Source organism: Saccopteryx bilineata, chromosome 1, assembly GCF_036850765.1.
Source record: "Saccopteryx bilineata isolate mSacBil1 chromosome 1, mSacBil1_pri_phased_curated, whole genome shotgun sequence".
Taxonomy (NCBI): Eukaryota; Metazoa; Chordata; class Mammalia; order Chiroptera; family Emballonuridae; genus Saccopteryx; species Saccopteryx bilineata.
The window spans coordinates 131516519-131535208 of NC_089490.1; the positions used below are offsets into that span (position 1 = coordinate 131516519).

Sequence of the window (18690 nt, forward strand, 5' to 3'; positions counted from 1 at the left end):
GACGCACTTACGCAGAAGGGCTGGGAGTAAACACATGCACTGACCAGCTAACCACACTGCGTTGTTCTCTCAAGGGGGGCTTCAGGGACTATAGGAAAGTAATCTGGTGCAGGCCAGGGTGGTATATTATATCCCAAATAAATGGTCTCCTCACCCCGTATCTACCCCCTACCCTAGAGCAAAGGGGAAGAATGAAAGAATGGGTGGAGTTGAGCCAACCTGGTGTTGGTGCCAGACTATGGGGCTAACCAGAACTCCCATGAAATGCCAGTGACCTGAGCCTGTGGACCACAGCCCATAAGCCACTTCTCCTCCTCAGGACCGTCGGAGACTCAAGCTGTCCATTTCTCTTATGGTCTGGCCCCCAGCAGGCACAAATCTCAGCTTCCACAGCTGGGGATAGAGAAAGGAGGGCAGCGGACAAGGCCACCTGCCCGAAAGTACACAAGTTGGGGGGAACGTGAAAAAATGTGTGGGTCTCCGCCCACCTGTTCTCTGGGGTTTGGTCTGCAAAGGAGAGGTCACCTCAGAGCTATGACTTCCTGTGACCTAACTAACCAACACTAGTTTTAATACCACAGCCAAGGGGGTGGTGAATATTGTGTTGGAAAAACATAAAAGTCAAACCCAGACAATTCCACCAGCTTTGCTGAACTCTGTGGGCAAGAGGGTACCTTTCTAGTTTGTCAGCAGATTCCCATTCCTGGTGGGAACAGAAGTGAGGAGTTCTAAAGGCAGTGTGACCCAAGCTCACTGCTCGCCAGAGGCATGTACAGGACTTGGCAAGGGATGTCCCAACCCTAATTTCTAGGCCAGCAGGGTATGTGGGGGCCATAGGCCAGCTTCCTGCCTGCCTGCCCACCAGGGACTGCTTCCAGGGTTGTGAGTGTGAAGCCTCAGCTCATCAGTGTCTGACTGCTTCACACAAAGCCCAGAGCCTAAGTGGTTAATGCCTTGAACTGAGATGACCTAAGAGGGGCCGGGATGATTAGCAGGAGGAATTCACTACCTTTGAGTTCTGTGGGTGGGCATCTAAATAATCAGAAACAGTCACTCTTGTAGCTTCATGGCTAAAAAAGAACTGGACCATGAGTAAACACTGTCATACCGCATACTGTATGCCTACAATAAGGATAGCAGCAAAACCCTGAACCCCACTTGTAGGCTGGGCCAGGATGGGTGCCTAAGGGAAAATATGTCCTGGTGTTTTCACCATAAAATGCCACCCTGACATGGGAGTTCGTTTTGTTTCATATATATATATATTATATACATATATATTATATATATATATATAATATATATGTATCTTTTTTTTTAAATTTTTTATCAGTAATAAGCAGGGAGGCAGAGACAGACTCACACATGCACTCTGACTAGGATCTACCCAGCAAGGCCCCTACCAGGCAACGCTCTGCCCACTTTGGGCCATTGCTCCACTGCTCAGCAACCAAGCTATTTTAGTGCCTGAGGCAAGGCCATGGAGCCTACTCAGCACCAGAGGCCAACTTGCTCTAACTAAGCCATGCCTGCAGAAGAGGAAGACAGAGATAAGGGAGAGGGGGAGGGGTGAAGAAGCAGAGGGGCGCTTCTCCTGTGTGCCCTGACCGGGAATTGAACCTAAGACATCGACATGTTGGGCCAATGCTCTACCACTGAGCTAACCAGCCAGGTCCTTTGACATGGGAGCTCTTTCATACCACTTTACCTCTCCAATCTCAGAAAACAAACACCAATGTCATCTCATTTTGAGTCTATCTTCATAGGTGGAACTGATGACATTTAAAATCAAGTATGATCTCTCTTGTCTAGAACACCCGACCCCAGCCTAGAGAAAAAAACCTCACCACACATCCCAGGCCACTGCCGTACCTGTTGTCTGGTCCACAAGGACCCGGGAGTTGATGATTCGCCCAAACCGAGAGAACATGTCCTCCACGTCCTTCTGGGTCATGGTCCTGGGGAGCCCACTGATATACAAGTTCGCATCTTTGATGACCTCTGAGCTCGGGCGAGCATATGACACCTTGAAAACAAAACCACTTTCTGTGGTTAGCGAAGGTGTGCAACCAAAGCATTGAGGGAGGGTGTTAAGCTTTGGGGTGAGAAAAAGCCAAACTATGGCGAGAGAACACACAAACACTTTTCACTCATGGCTGCACCTATTGGCAGCTCCCCATGGGCCAATGAGCTGATAGCGGCCGTGTTCTCACGTGGCCCTCACATCTCAGTGAGGGAAACATTATTTGTTTTACAAAGTGAGTGACTGAGAGCCCACAGATGGTCGGTGGCAGGGCAGGAACCCAATCCTGCTACCTGTCCACCTACCAAGGCCTTATCCCTCTCTGGATGATGAGCTGGGCTGGGAACAGGAACTGCCTGTGAGGAGCATGAGGGGTGGTGGACAAGAGAGCTGGGTGCTGCTGGGAGTGCAACAGCCACCTGTGAATAGGCAAGCTCACCCTGGGAGTCACAATGGGGACCGTGAGTGTGTGGGGAGCCCTGAACTCCACACTCAACTATTCAATATTATATAGCTCTCGGCCTTTTGGACTTATGTTCTGCAATCTTTTTTCTCCTTTTTATTGAATTTATTGGGGTGACACTGGTTAACAAAATTATACAGGTTTCAGGTAAACAATTCTACATCACATCATCTGTATACTATTGTGTTGTTACCATCCCAAGTTTCCGTCCATCACCATTTACTCCCTTCCACCACCATACCTTCCACCACCTCCCCCATCACAATACTACAATCACCACACTGCTGTCTGTCTGCATGAGTTTTCTTTCTTTTTAAGATTTACTGATTTTAGAGAAAGGAGAGGGAGACAGAAAAGCGGGGGTGTGTAGGGAGGGTGGGAAGCATCAATTTGTTATAGCTGTTGCTTCTCATATGTGCCCTAACTGGGCAAGCCAGGGGGCTCGAACAGGCGACCTCAGCATTACATGTCAATACTATATCCACTGTACCACCACAAACCAGGCTCTCTTTTTATTTCTTTTTTGCTCAATAACTCCCTCTCCCTTGCAGCCAGCGCTCCCTATTCCCGACAGCTGTCAGCCTGCTCGCTATGCGCTGTTCTGCAATCTTTTTTTTTAAGTGCAAATGGTTTTTAATATTGTTCTGCAAACTTGAAGAAAGCCTAAAAGGAACTTTGGTAGTGGCTTAGATAAAATGGCATGTGTGTGCACTAGAGGTGATGAGGGGAGGCTGCAGGGCTGATGACAAGAAAAGGTCTTTTGATGCTTTCTTCAAAGAAAAGGTCTTTGAAGAAAAGGTGACAGATGCGTAGACCCTGCAGGCTGGAAGGAGGAATGGGACCAAGGTCACACTCCTGATGGGAAGGGGCAGGTGGGAGGACTCTTCTGCCCACAAGGGGAATTTTAAAGAAACAGGACTCAGTCACACCCAACGGAGTCAGAACCAAGTGAGGAAGATGTGAGATGTAAGTGGGGCATACGGGACCATGTGCTCGAGAAGGTGAGGACTGTGTAGAACTTTCTGAGGGTCACAAAACTGATGAGGTGAGGAGCCTGAGACCATAACATAGGAACAACATGATCTCTTAGTGTCACTGGGCAGCATGAGGGCATAGACAACAGGATCACAATGCTTAGGCCTGCAGGAAGGGCAGGAGTGTGGCTTTATGTATCAAGAACACTCACACACAAAAACACACACCCCACACCCCATCCCGGCTCCATGGACACAGAATCTCTCATTTGTTCACTGTCTGGAACACAGCAGGTGCTCAGTAAACGTGTGCTGAGTGACTGCTGAATGAAGTGGCTGTGACGAGGTAGGAAGGGCAACAGTACTGCACCACTGCAGCCAGCAAGGAGCAGGTAGGGCAGGACAAGGCAGGGCAGGGGGCGGCAAATGAACAGAGTTTTGCAGCCAACAGGAGACAGGCAGGGGAGGCCTGGACTGGGGAGGAGGCTGCTCCTGTGTGCATGCCCTTCATGGGGACCCTCCTTTTACTGGGGGTGCTGAGGAAGCCATGAGCCACAGCATGAGGCCTGGGACAGTCACCACTCAACACACATCTGACATGCAATGCTGCAATTGTGAGCAAGCAGAATGCTCCCCCGACACCCTGAAAGCAACAGGTGCTAATGATATCCTGGACAGTGACAGTGAGGTAAGTAGGGCTTGGCACAGATGTCAGCCCAGGAAAGTAATAAATGATGTGGTGCTTAGCATTCTTTACCTTAATGGTTTTAGACTGGAGCCTCAGGCCGTTCAGTGTGTTTATTGCTCTTTCTGCGTCCTTTGCAGTCACGTAGTTCACAAAACCATAGCCCAAGCTGTGTCCTGTGGGAGAACATGTACATACTGGTAAACCAATTGAGAGAGATTGAGAGAGACTGAGAGAAACCGAGAAGATGAACAGGGCTATGCCCTCCTGTCAGGCTGGGCTCAAAAGAACAAGGTCAGAGAAAAGACAAAGGAAAAACAGAGGCCCTGGCCGGTGGCTCATTGGATAGTGTTGGCCTGGTGTATGGATGTCCTGGGTTTGACTCCCGGTCAGGGCACACAGGAGAAGCAACCATCTGCTTCTCTCTACCTCTCCTCTGCTTCCCCCTTCTCTCTCTCTCTCTTCTCCCACAGCCAGTGGCTTGATTAGTTCAGGCGTGGCCCAGGGCACTGAGGATGGCTCAGTTGGAGCATGACAACCATCTACAAAAAATAGCTTGGTACTTGACATTGGCCCAGGTAGGGTTGCAGGTTAGATCCTGGTCTAGGCATATGCGGGAGTCTGCCTCACTATCCCCCCTCCTCTCACCTAAAAAGCAAAACAAAACAAAAAACAAATAAAACCTCCCCACAGAAAACAGAAACATTAAGAGCCAGAGCCTGCAGGAAGTGAAGTTATAGACTGATGGTTACAATCTATATTAATGACTTATTTATTTATTTGTACATTTTCTGCAAAGAACAAATGTTACTTTTGTATGTAAAGAAAAGTTATTATTTTTTTAGAGAGAGAAAGAGGAAGAGAGAAAGTTAAGCATCAACTTGTATTTACCTCACTTTGGTTGTTCATTGATTGTTTCTCACATATGCCTTGACTGGGAGGCCCAAGCTGAGCCAGTGACCTTTTGCTCGAGCCAGTGACCCTACGCTCAAGCTGGTGACCTCAGGGGTTTCAAACCTGGGACCTCGGAGTGCTAGGTCAACACTCTATCCATCGCGCCATCACCAGTCAGGTAAAAAAGTTATTTAAAAAGAAACAATTTAAAAGTGCAACTGACTGCATCCTGGGGAACCCATCACCACAGCAATGACAATGATTGGTCTCACTGGTGACGGTCATTCTGAGAGGGCCGGAGTCTGAGAAGGGGAGGAGGATGATTACAAGTGGCAGATAGGTAGATAGGCACCACTCTACCACTTCCAACCCCAGAGTGGGGAAAGCTTGCTGGGACCTGGTGGTATCCAGCATCGGTTCCTCTGACTTCCCTGTGACCCACTGGTGGGCACAAGAAGAAAGCACTGAGAGAAGTTTCAACCCCATCGGGCAGCACCAGCACTTCCTTCACAGCCCTAGCTGAGCTTGTAGGGTCCCTGTCAGCAGTGGACTCCACTGTAATAGCATTATCAGCTTAAGGCTGGGGGAATCATAAGAGATGCAAAAACCTGAACTCTTCCTCAAAAAAATCCAAGGTTACAGGTAGCACGTCCCCGACTCCTTTGTGAAACTTTTAGAAAAGGGAATGACCACCAGCTGGATACCCACAAGGGACTCAGATAGCAGGTAAGGGGCTGTGGATTCCCAAGAGGCTAGAGAGGAGCAAAGGCTGGGGTTTAGAGGTGGAAGGAGCCTGATACCTTCACTGCAGGGGACAAGGAGGAGGAGGTGCAGAGAAGAGAACCACCATGTGCCCACATCTGACCCACATACACGCCACGTTTGAGGGCACCCACTAAACGCAGGGCAGTACCCTGGGCAGAAACAGAGCTGTAAGACCAAGGCCCACCATCACTGAGCTTTGATGCATCTCTTCATCAAATTGGCAGAGTTACAATGAGCAGATAAGAAAATACAACCACGCCATGAGCCACATGGAAGTGGAGATCCTCATTGCAGCTGTGCCAGCTCAGCTGCAGCGTCAGAGGAACCCAGTGGGCAGTCTAACTCAGTTTTGACACTTAATAAAAACTTTTATTTTTAGATTTAAAGAAAAGCTAGAGATAATACAGAGTTCCCATATAACCTACATCGAGTTTCCCATTAGTAACATCTTATACTACAATGGAGGGAAGACTTGTTACAAGTAATGAACCAGCAACAATAAATTACTAACTGCTGTCCAAATTTGATTTCTATTGCAGTAGGTTTTCCCCTAATGTTCTTTTCTATCCCAGGATGCCATTCAGGATCCCATGTAACATCTGGTCATCATGTCTCCTTAGACTGTGACAATTTCTCAGACCTTCCTTGCTTGTGATGACCTTAACAGTTTCAAAGAGGGCTGGCATGTTGTAGAGTCCTTCTCAGTACGGATTCATCAGATTTTTCTCATGGTTAGGTTGGCATGATGGGTTTTGGGAGGAAGACTACCAAGTGCAATGCCCTTCTCTTGACATCATACTAGGGGTTCATACTGTCAACATGACTAACACAGGTGGTAACTGTGAACCTGGCAGAGGCAGGAAGTTTGGCAGGTTTCTTCTCTATCGTAAGGTCAACCCCCACCCCCACTGTAGGCTTTGGAAAGAAGTCGCTGTGCAACCCACACTTATGGAGCGCCTTGTGGAATTTCGCTCTCTTTCAGGGCAGAGTAGCTATATAAATTATTTGCATGGCCTCTTTCTTTTTTAAAAGAAACAAAAACAAAACCTGACCCTCTAGACCCATATTTTAACAAATGCCATGGGTCTCAAAGACTTGGCTCTGGAGCCCTGGACAGTGAGCACCTCAGAGAGCAGGGCTGTGGGGCCCAGGCCCATCCATGAGGAGAGTCATACTCATAGCTCAGAAAACTACAACTGGCTCCAGTACAGGACTTAGGGTCCTTGCAAACAGTCCAGACCACAAATGTGAGAGCTGAGAATACAAAGGTCTGTGATATGAATTCCCAACCAAAGTCCAGCTTGCCTGGGATTTTTACCCTCAAACACCTGCTCTTAAACCCCACTTTGTTTCTCCCTGTGGCCAGGCCAAGGAGCCCTTCCTATCTGGCTCGGACCTAGACAGGTTCCTCTGCCTCCTCTCTGATCAGCACCCCATGCACATGAGTCTCCTTGTTTTTCTGTTCTTCCCTCAAGGCCAATTCTCCCCTGGATCAACTGCCTTCTTCCCTGACAGTGCCCAGGTGGCCTAAGCACTGCTAGAGAAACCAGACACCAATGACAACTCACCCAGGCCCCGTTCCTATGTCTTGCAGCTGGCTCCTCTCAGCATATAAATATGGCCCTTGCCTGACCAGGCTGTGGTGCAGTGGACAGAGCACTGGACTGGGACATGGAGGACCCAGGTTTGAAACCCCGAGGTCACCAGCTTGAGCACAGGGTCGCTGGCTTGAGCAAGGGGTCATTTGCTCTGCTGTAGCACCCCCCCCAAAGGCACATATGAGAACACAATTAACTAAGGTGCCATAATGAAGAATTGATGCTTCTTATCTCTCTCCCTTCCTGTCTGTCCCTATCTGTTTCTCTCTCTCTATTAAAATAAATAAATATGGACCTTGCCCCATCCCAGTGTCCAACAGCCCTGGCTGGCTCCCCAGGGTGGTCACTGCTGACTGCTAGCACTATCTGCATCAAGGCCATCCATGACCCTTGGGCACTGCCCCATGCACAGTTCCATGAACTTTCAGTTTGAGGTGCCACCTTCATGCTGTGGCAACAGTGTCTGGCTTTCTTCCTTCCTAGCTATCTCTCTTCTGGTTTGTCCTCTGGACTATCCCTCATTTTTTAGAGTGAGATGGAGAGGGAGAGAGAGAGAAAGGAGGGAAGAGAGATGAGAAGCATCAACTTATAGTTGCATCACTTTAGTTGTTCACTGATTGCTTCTCATAGGTGTCTGGACCTGTGGGCTCCAGCCAAGCCAGTGACCCCCTGCTCAAGCCAGAGACTTTGGGACCATGTTGATGATCTTGTGCTCAAGCCGAAAGAGCCTGCGCTTAAGCCAGTGCCCTTGGGGTTTCGATCCTGGGACTTCAGAGTCCCAGGCTGATGCTCTATCCACTGCGCCACCAGCAGTCAGACCATCCTTTATCCTTATCAGTTGGTCTCCAAGACTCTGCCTTTGGTCCTTGTCTCCATCAGTATTCCTGGCTGATTTCTCTGACCACCTGTGACTGCATCTGCCAATGTCACCTAGGAAGTCACATACCCTCAGATGGCACTGTCTCCCTTCCCCGGTACTACCCCCACTTCAGTTCTCCTCAATGAGTCCATTCATATTAACTAAACACCTAGTATGCATCAGAACTCAGGCCAGGCTGGCTGGGGGCGGGGGGTTGATCATAAAGAAGGAAGCTTGTACCTTAGCGAAACTCACACCCCACTGGGCAAGTTGTACAACAAACAGCAAGAAAGGACTAAACAGCCTGGCCAGGCGGTGGCGCAGTGGATAGAGCGTTGGACTAGGATGCAGAGGACCCGGGTTCAAGACCCCGAGGTCGCCAGCTTGAGCGCAGGCTCCTCTGGTTTGAGGAAAAGCCCACCAGCTTGAACCCAAGGTCGCTGGCTCCAGCAAGGGGTTACTTGGTCTGCTGAAGGCCTGCGGTCAAGGCATGTATGAGAGAGCAATCAATGAACAACTAAGGTGTTGCAATGCGCAATGAAAAACTAATGATTGATGCTTCTCATCTCTCTCCGTTCCTGTCTGTCTGTCCCTGTCTATCCCTCTCTCTGACTCTGTAAAATAAATAAATAAATAATAAATAAATAAAAAAATTTAAAAAAAGAAAAGACTAAACAAAGCCACCACACAGGTGCTATGAGGAGAATCTTTCTATAGTGAGAGGCTGACAGGATGGACCCTCAGCAGACAGGACAGCCAGGACCTCCTTTTGAGGAGTTGATATCTGAAGCAATACATCAGGATGGGTAGGGGCAAGCACTCCAGACAGAAGAGCAAGTGCCAAGGCTCTAAGGTGGAAACAATGGGTGTGTTCTAGGAAAAGGGGGAATGGCTAGAGGTGGCTGCTGTGTGGAGAGCAGACGCAGTGCGTCAAGACCTGTGGAGAGTCTGTGAGCTTGAGCAGGTGTGAAATTAGAGTGGTGTGTGCCAAGGAGGGGGCAGTGGAAAACCCACAAAGAAGGCCTGAAGATGGGTTGATGCAGAAGGGAGCTCCAGGAGGGCCTCCAGTACCAGAAAGCAGCTCCCCTGCCAGCACTCCTGGGCTGGGCTAAGCCCTCTGAGCCAGGTGGGGAGGGGTCTCTGCATACCCCTACCCCAGGGCTGGCTCTGTCCTCTTAATCTTTCTATCCTGTATGGTAGGCACCTGTGTGCAGCATGAGGGAAGGGAGAGAAGGAACAAAGGGGAGCACCTGGTTTTCACTCAATTGATGAGGCTAAAGTGCTTAACAGTGCTGAGCACCCATCTCCACCCTTTCCTTCAACATAAACCAATCACTTGTCTTTGGCTGCCCATTAGAATCACCAAGGAAGCTTCTAAAAACTGACCATTTCCCAGGCCACATCTCAGAGTAATGAAATTGGAGTGGGGGTGAAGTGGAGCAGGAGTGGGGGTGGCTTCAGTAGTTTTGAAAGCTCCCCAGGATTCTAATGTGCCCAGGTTGAGAGCTGATGCTGGAAGTGCACTTGGGGAACCCCAGAGAGCATGTTTCCCAAGATTATAGAGAGGAGACCCAGGTGTCTGGGGGAAGGCACTCACTTCGCAAAGCAGCCTCTCCAAGTTACTGTTTCTCCAACAGAGTCCACAAGCCATGCAGGTAATGGTGTAGCTACTCTAGATCCTGGGGACCCAGGATGGCAGGCAGGAATGGGAATCTATACTTCTCAACTCCTTAGAGATGATTCTACTGCCCCATGGAGGCAGTGGACCTCCTAGAACTCAATGCCATGAAGGAAGGTCAGTTGCTGTACCTTCCCCCTTTGTGGGGATGGAAGACGCCCCAGATGAAAGAAGTCTGAGGTTTGGCAGGGGAGCAGTTGCGCTCAGAGGCAGAGCTCTGGCAGGACAAGGATCCTGCACAGACTGCTAGTGTGTGAGGAGGGCAGGGCCTTCCTGGACACAGGACTGGGGGCTACCAAAGCCCCTGGTGGGGAGATATAATGCAGAGGGGAGAAGAGGAAGATGAGAGAAAGAAATAGAAATAAAGCATAAATAAACCCTGGGTCTGAGGTCAAGGGATGTCCCAGAGGCCGGCACTCCCCCAGCTCTCACTTCCCACACAGTAGGAAAAGTGCCGTCACCGTCACAGTCTGGTCACAGGCCCAGTGCCTCTCAACCCTGGTTCTATTTGCCCCAGCCCTAGCACTGCCTTCCCTCCAGGAAGGTTAAATGTCAGATGTGCAAACACCTGGCCTGGCTGATTCAGTGGATCTGGGTGGACCCGAGGCTAGGGTAAGGTCTGTGCCTCTCCCACCCTGCCTTGCCAGTAGGTGCTACTGTTGGTCAAGATCCAGTTTTCCAAGAGCCACTGCCTGGAGAACAGCAAGCCTGCCTGCCCTCTTGGGCAATTCCCATCCAGTGTTCCTCCATTTCCAAACACACTTCCTCTCTCTTTGGGCAAAGGTTGAAAACCAAAAGACAATTGCACAGCATTTCATCTCTGTCTACAGAGCAGAGCAGCCAATGTACTGTTTCAATCCCTCACACTGACCTGGGTGCACGGCCAAGGCAGGTGAGTGCCCTGTGGGTGAGGCCTTTCCTGCAACATGAGCAGGTGAGAGCACTCAAGTTCTTCCTTTAAAGGTCCATTGGGGCTCAAGGGAAGACTTCACTGAGACAGAGAGACTGGGTCTTGGGGAAGGGGAGGATGAGTGAACTAATCAGACAATAAACAAGAAACAACAAATGCCAGCAATAGAAAAAAAAGTGGGCAAAGGACACAAAGGATATTTTATGAAAGTGTACAAACAGCCATTAAGTATGTGAAAACAGATACATTTTCCTAGAAATGCATATCACCAGCAGGGTTAGATGTCATCTTTCACTTAGGCTGGCAAAGTTGAGAAACAGTGCCCCACCCAGGGATGGAAGGGCCAGTGGAGGGAAGAAATGTGAACTGGGCACCCCTGGAAATCAAGTAGGCAATATGGGTCCAGGGCTTTTCAAAAGTACAATTGTCCCCCCCTTACCTCAATGTATGCACTCCAAGACCCCCATGGATAATGGAAACCCCACATAGCACTGAATCCTACATATGCTACATTTCTTCTTACATATGCACTCCTTTCACTTAACCCTTTAAGTAGTGTGAAGGTTCATGTATATCCTCATGCCTCCTAACAATCCAGAGTACAACCGATTTATTTTAAAAATGTATAGGGCAACCATAAAAAATGGCAAATGTATGTTCTTGTTTCCATAAATTGGCTATCAGACAACATGATTTTAAGTTAATAAAACTGGAACTAATTTGATCTTTTGGAAAAAAAAATTCACTCCCAGGGGTCAGCGGAGCATGAAAAAAACTCACTACTCAAGGATTAAGGGAAGCACTTATGGCTTCTCTTAGACATGTCTGAGCTGCCAGAATTACTGCTCTTGTGCTTTGGAGCCATTATGAAGTAATACAAGGACCACATGAACACAAGCACTGCAATACTACAACAGTCAATCTGATAACTGAGAGGCTCCTAAGTGACTAACGGGAAGAGAGCACCCCTATATCGTGGAGACGCTGGACAAAGGGATGAGTCACATTTCGGGCAGGAGAAAGCAGGATGATGAGAGATTTCATCATGCTACTCAGAACAATGTGCAATTTGGAACTTATAAACTATTTCCAGAATTCTCCATTTAATATTTTTTGACAGTGGTTGATCACAGGTAACTAAAACCACAGAAAGCAAAACCACAGATAAGGGGGGATGAATATATACACTCTCACATCTGTTGGTTCGCTTCTAGAAAGACTTTCTATGGAAACAACCAGTGAGCAAAGATTTGTGCCAGGATATTTATCTCAGTGAGGCTGACTGAATATAGAAAAAGTTATAGTAACCTTTGGTAAACTCAGAACCTCCATATAGTAGAATGCTACATAACCATTGTGATTAGGAGATAGCAATGTTTGATGACACAAAATTGTTCAGCTATAGGAAGAAAAGTTTCCACACAGCTTGGGGATACAAGTACATTTTTGTAAAAAGCACACAACTGCTTACAACCAGGAATATGTAAAAAAAATAAGCCTGGAAGAACATGGAACACAGTTGTGGGATTACGGGTAATTTAAAATTTTCTTCCTTATCTCACATGACCTTATTTTTCTATAAGGAAAAACAGTGGTAAGGCTGTCCAGGTGTGGAAGGACACTCCTGCTGAAGAAAGAGTCTTCAGGAAATCATAAGAGTGCAACAGCAGGGCATGTCTGAGGATGACAAGTTCAGTCCAGCCCAAGAACAGGGTGTGTTGGGGTGCAGTGGCTGGCAAGAGGGGGACAATTCCCTGGGAGACTTGTGAGCTGCAGGCAGGGGTAAAAGCTTTATCCTGAGCAGTGGTGCACAGAGCAATGAAATAGAAGCTGACCAAAGCTGAGGGACCAAGTGACCAGTATGACAGTCCAGGAGGGTGTAGGCTGATTCCTGGTCTCCTGTGGGCCACATGACATCTGCAGAGGGACAAAGAACAGGGCAGGGCTGCAGAGTAAGGCTAGCTAGTGACTGTAGGTGGAATAGGCAACAACAAATGTATATCCCCAATGTAAGGGCTGGAGCCTGCCTGGCTAGAAATACTCTGAATCTTGAGGCCACCACATGGAACATTCTCGGCATCTCAGCCACCACCCTGTTCCTCATTCCTCCTGTCACTGGAGCCTGGCCCATGGTTGGTACTCAATAAATATTTGCTGGGTGAACGAACATCCATGCTGACATGCATTCTCCTCCAATCCCAGACCCTTTCATTTGTTCATTCCTTCAACAGACTGTGGCTACCTCCACAAACACTAGAGGTGAACAGGGTCCCTGCTTCCAAGAACTATATGGATCTAACAGACAAGAAAGTTCTGACTTCAGTGCACTGTGGAAACCCATTTTGCAGGTCTGCCCTGTTGCTATGGGAACCCAGAATAGAAGCATCTAAAGCTGACAGGGTTGGGACTGGGAAAGGCATCCTAAAGGAAATGGGACCTGTAAACTGAGGAGTTTAAATGCAGGGGAGTGACCCTCCATGCTGGAGGGAGCAGGGGTGGCCAGTTAAGAAGCAAGAACACTAACGTAGGCAGAGGACGATGTGGTCTGGTCTAGATGAAGACAGGGGAGATGGAAGAAAAGAAATGGAAGCATCCAGAAGGACAAGTAGTAAAGATATCTGTCAAAGTTCATGCTTAGATTTCTGACCAGAGCCACTGAGGGGAAAGCAGTGCCATCCATTAAGATGGGGACACCGGGATACAAGCAGTTGGCTGGCAGGAGAGTCAAGGTCAGTCTGGAAAACACTGAATCAGAGAAGCTTTGTGGATGAAAGAGAGGCAGCAAACCAAAGGGGGAGCTAAGCTGTGGGTGCATACTATAGGCTTAGAAAGAAGCAGCCTGGGAGTAACCCTGAGGACTGCTGAAGTTAACAGCTGGAAAGGGGCCACAAGAGAGGCAGAGCAAGGCCTCAGGGGCAGGAGAGAACCAGGGTGGTTTGTTCACAGAAGCCAAGGAAAGAAGCTTCTAGAAGGAGAAGACAGTCAATTTGCTGGCACTATAAATAGGAGAAGAAGGACAGAGCAGTGGTTTTCAACTGTAAGTGGTTCTGCACCCTAGGGAATACTTGCCAATGTCTAGGGGACATTTTTGGTTGTCACAACTTGAAAATTTCCCCTGGCATCTAGTGTGTAAAGATCAGGGATACTTATTACTCAACATCCTACAGTGCAAAGGATGTTCCCCACCCCACACACAAGAATTATGCAATCCCAAATCTCGAATAATGCTCAAGTTGAGAAAACCTGAGCTACACAAAGTTGGAGAATCTTAGCTAGGATCTTTTAAGAGAGAGCAGAGATTGAAACATGCTGAATACTGATGAGACAATCTTGGGAAGTCCTAGAACCATGGGTACTTGCATAGCTTGAGGTTCCTGGGGTGCTGAGAAGAAACAGGACCCAGGACAGAGGCAGAGATGGCTGCAAAGTAGGAGGCAGCCATCAGCTGAGATGAGGAAATCCCAAGGGGGAAAACACGCTTCTGAAATGGTTGTTCTGGGGAATGGCAATAGCCCATGTTGCAAGCTGAGCTCAGTCAGGGATTTGATTCGAAGGGCGCCTGTCTCTCTCTGGGGTGGGCAGCCTGAGCCTAGCCAGGAGTGACATATCCATATTCAGGGTTTCACCAGAGCAGTGTAATAAGAGGATAAAGGCCGTCGTTCCAGGACCAGCCAGTGAAGTTGTCACGCACTGGTGGCAGATAAAGGGTGAGAATGTGGTAAGTTTTAAATAAAGCTACATTCATTCAATTTAAGAACTGCTAGCAAGGTACTGAACTGAAATGTGAGCCCAGGCCCCCCTACTCCACGACTCCTGGTACACTACACTTATCTTGTCTAATGATAAGACAAAGTTTATGTTTGAACTGAAAACTCTGAAATTACATTTTTACTGCTTTTTCAAAACCAGTTCTCTACTTTCCCAGCCAATCCTACCAAATCTAGGTGTTCCCATTACCATACATCACATTCCTTTGAAAACCACAACAAGTGAAGAGACAAAGAAGTCAGGTACCATGAGAACGCTTGCAAAATCCAACTGCATTAAGAAGTATCAAGGGGCTGAAAATCCCCTTCCACCAGAACATAAATGGAAAAAGGCGAGACTTGTTAGCAGCACAGGAGAATTTCAAAACCCCTGTGAACAAATACTCTTTATTCAGGATGGTCTCTTGGAACAGGAGAGAAATAGTGGCTTCTAGAACATTCTAACACTATTCAATTTTTTTTTTTCTTCTGAAGTTGGAAACGGGGAGGCAGTCAGACAGACTCCCGCATGCGCCCAACCGGGATCCACCCAGCACGCCCACCAGGGGGCGATGCTCTGCCTATCTGGGGCATTGCTCTGTTGCAACCAGAGCCATTCTAGCACCTGAGGCAGAGGCCACAGAGCCATCCTCAGCACTCAGGCCAGCCCTGCTCCAATGGAGCCTTGGCTGTGGGAGGGGAAGAGAGAGACAGAGAGGAAGGAGAGGGGGAGGGGTGGAGAAGCAGATGGGTGCTTCTCCTGTGTGCCCTGTCTGGGAATCGAACCCGGGACTCCTGCACGCCAGGCTGACGCTCTACCACTGAGCCAACCAGCCAGGGCCTACTGTATTCAATTTTGTGTGTTATTTAAAGTTCCTATATTTAGAAGACATTTATTAAATCAAAGACTCTCACCTGACCAGGCAGTGGTGCAGTGGATAGAGTGTCAGACTGGGATGCGGAGGACCCAGGTTCAAAACCCCGAGGTCGCCAGCTTAAGCGTGGGCTCATCTGGTGTGAGCACACAGCTCACCAGCTTGAACCTAAGATTGCTGGTTTGAGCAAGGGGTCACTCAGTCTGCTGCAACCTCCCCACCCCCACCCGTCAAGGCACATATGAGAAAGCAATCAATGAACAACTAAGGTGCCACAACAAAGAATTGATGCTCTCATCTCTCTCCCTTCCTGTTTGTCCCTCTCCCTGTCTGTCCCAAAAAACAAAAACAAAAACAATAACAAAAAAAATCATAGACTCAGAATTGGAAGTATCCCTTTTTTTTTTTTTTTTCATTTTTCTGAAGCTGGAAACAGGGAGAGACAGTCAGACAGACTCCCGCATGCGCCCGACCGGGATCCACCCGGCACGCCCACCAGGGGCGATGCTCTGCCCACCAGGGGGCGATGCTCTGCCCATCCTGGGCGTCGCCATGTTGCGACCAGAGCCACTCTAGCGCCTGGGGCAGAGGCCACAGAGCCATCCCCAGCGCCCGGGCCATCCTTGCTCCAATGGAGCCTTGGCTGCGGGAGGGGAAGAGAGAGACAGAGAGGGAAAGCGCGGCGGAGGGGTGGAGAAGCAAATGGGCGCTTCTCCTATGTGCCCTGGCCAGGAATCGAACCCGGGTCCTCCGCACGCTAGGCCGACGCTCTACCGCTGAGCCAACCGGCCAGGGCTGGAAGTATCCTTTAAAAGACTCTGAGTTCCAAGCCCCTGTCTGATGATCCATTTCCTATATGGGGTCAGCCAGCCTCTCCAGGAGTAATCCTGAGATGGGCATCATCCCATCTCTAGTAGCAAATACTGAGAACTGATAATGGGTACACGGGATTCAATATCTTACTCTACTGTAATGCAAAATTGAATAAGATATTATTTTTCCGTAATAGAAATACTGTTTTAAAGTAGTTTCATGGTAGGGAATCATAGTCCCACAAGCCAGGTGGCAGCCAGAATCCTCCTGGGAGGACTGTCCATTCCTCAGCTCACCAGAGTAGAGATGAGGAAGAGCAAGGGGAGGGGATGGGAGAGGAGGAAGAGAGAGAAGGGAAAGAAGAGAAAGGAGGGAGAAGAGGAAGAGGTGGGGGAGAAGGAGAAGGCAGAAGAGGAGGAAAAGGCAGAAGAGGAAGGGGAGGAGGGAAGGAGGGAGGAGGGAAGGAGGGAGGAGGGAGGCAGGGAGGAAGAAGGGGGGAGGAAGGAAGAGGTAGGAGGAAGAAAAAAAGGAGGAAGGGGAAGGCTCACTAAAACAGTGTTTCTCCCTGGGGAGAAAAGAATCGTAGTACCTGATCTTTCCACTTTTTTCTTCAGAGTTCTTGAAACCATGCTCAGAACAAGGGCCTTATCAGGTATTGAGCCTTCCACAAACCTTTATGAGGTATAGGCAGCATCAGGAAGTAGATGCCACCCCCCCCCCCACAATATGAATGGGGACACTGAGGCTTAAAGGCCATACTGCAAGGGAGTGGAGAATGGGGCTTTGAGCCTGACAACCAACTCCACAGCCAACCTATTGAGCTGCTGCCTATCTCCCACCCCCACAGCAGAGTTCAGGTTCAGCATATTTCAGATGTTCAAGTTGATGGAGTGACAGCAATCGAGGAGGCCCAAACCTAATGAAAGGCCACCCATGGGGACTCACGTGCTCTGCTACAGATCTGAGCATGTGTGAGAGGCTGGGAAGCGCCCAGGCCAGCGTACCTTCCGTAGGTGGGCCCACATCAGGCCAGGCCGTCCTTTGGTCCCTTCCAGATCTCAAAGCAGACCCAGTTTTTGGTGTCTCACTTTTTCTCCCCTCTTACTATCTTATTTTATACATGATCTCTGCCTGACATTGAATTTTTCCTCTTTTGGGAACCTACATCCAATCTTACACCAAGGTGGTGGCAAAGGAGACTTTGAGATAAAAATGAAACTTGACAAGCATCATTGCAAGGCTGCAGCTCTTCTACACTGAGGAATGCTGCAGAGTCACAGGTAAAGAATAGTGCTTAGGCCCTGGCCAGCTGGCTCAGTGGTAGAGCATCAGCCTGGCATGTGGATGTCCTGCATTCGATCCCTGGTCAGGACACACAGCAGAAGCACCCATCTACTTCTCCATCCCTCCCCCTCTCACTTCCCTCTCTCCCCCCACTTCCTGCAGCCAAAGTTCAATTAGAGCAAGCTGGCCCTGGGCGCTGAGGATGGCTCCATGGCCTCCACCTCAGGTGCTAAAGTGGCTCCAGTTACAAAAGAGCAATGGCCCCAGAGGGCAAAGCATCACCTCCTAGTGGGCTTGCTGGGTGGATCCTGGTCTGGGAGCATGTGGGAGTCTATCTCTGGTTCCCCTCTCACTAAAAAAAAAATTTAAGAAAAAAAAAGAGAAGACAGTGTTTAGCAGGACAGCCACAAACACTCCCTTTACAAAAAATCTTGGTTTCTTTACCTGCGACTTTATCCCGGATAAGTTTTGCAGATTCAACTTCACCAATACTGCTGAACAGACTTCGCAGCTCATCCTGGGTCATGTTCTGAGGGAGGTAGTTGACGATTAAATTTGTTCTCCCAATGTCATCCCTGCAGTCTTCGGCCATGTGGTCTTCATAACCATTAGCCATTGTATATATTTTTTAATCTGCAGGAAAAAGAACTCAAGTAAATTCCTAATGTCCACATTGCAGAATGTGAGACAAAATGAATGAATACATTAGCATTTAGTTTTCTCTTCAACATACTTCAACTCACTATTATTATTATTATTATTATTTTAGCAAGAGAGAGAGAGAGGAACAGACAGGAAGGGAGAAAGATGAGAAGCATCAACTCATGGTTGTAGCATTTTAGTTGTTCATTGATTGCTTTCCCATATGTGCCTTGACCCGAGGGTTCCAGCTGAGCCAGTGACCCCTTGCTCAAGCTGGCAACCTCAGGGTTTCGAACCTAGATCCTCAGTGTCCCAGGCAGACACTCTATCCACTGCACCTCCGCCTGGTCAGGCTAGTTCAACTATGTCCGCACAAAAACATGCACACAGAAGTTTACAGCAGCTTTATATACACTTACCCTCAAACTGGGAGCAAGCACGATGTCCTTCAGTGGACGAATGGAGAAACAAATACTGACAC

General features: G+C 48.6%; 1 protein-coding gene across 2 annotated transcripts in view; it reads right to left on the bottom strand.

Moving 5' to 3' along the window:
• ELAVL1 (ELAV like RNA binding protein 1) overlaps window positions 1-18690 on the bottom strand; it is a 49445-nt gene that overhangs the window by 12033 nt on the left and 18722 nt on the right. For both annotated transcript variants that reach the window (XM_066266625.1, XM_066266622.1), the window contains exons 2-4: window positions 18012-18200; window positions 4218-4321; window positions 1873-2026 (exon numbers count right to left, since the gene is read on the bottom strand). In XM_066266625.1, the coding sequence (XP_066122722.1) occupies window positions 1873-2026; window positions 4218-4321; window positions 18012-18183 (430 nt within the window). In that variant the 5' untranslated portion in view covers window positions 18184-18200. The remainder of the gene's footprint in view (window positions 1-1872; window positions 2027-4217; window positions 4322-18011; window positions 18201-18690) is intronic.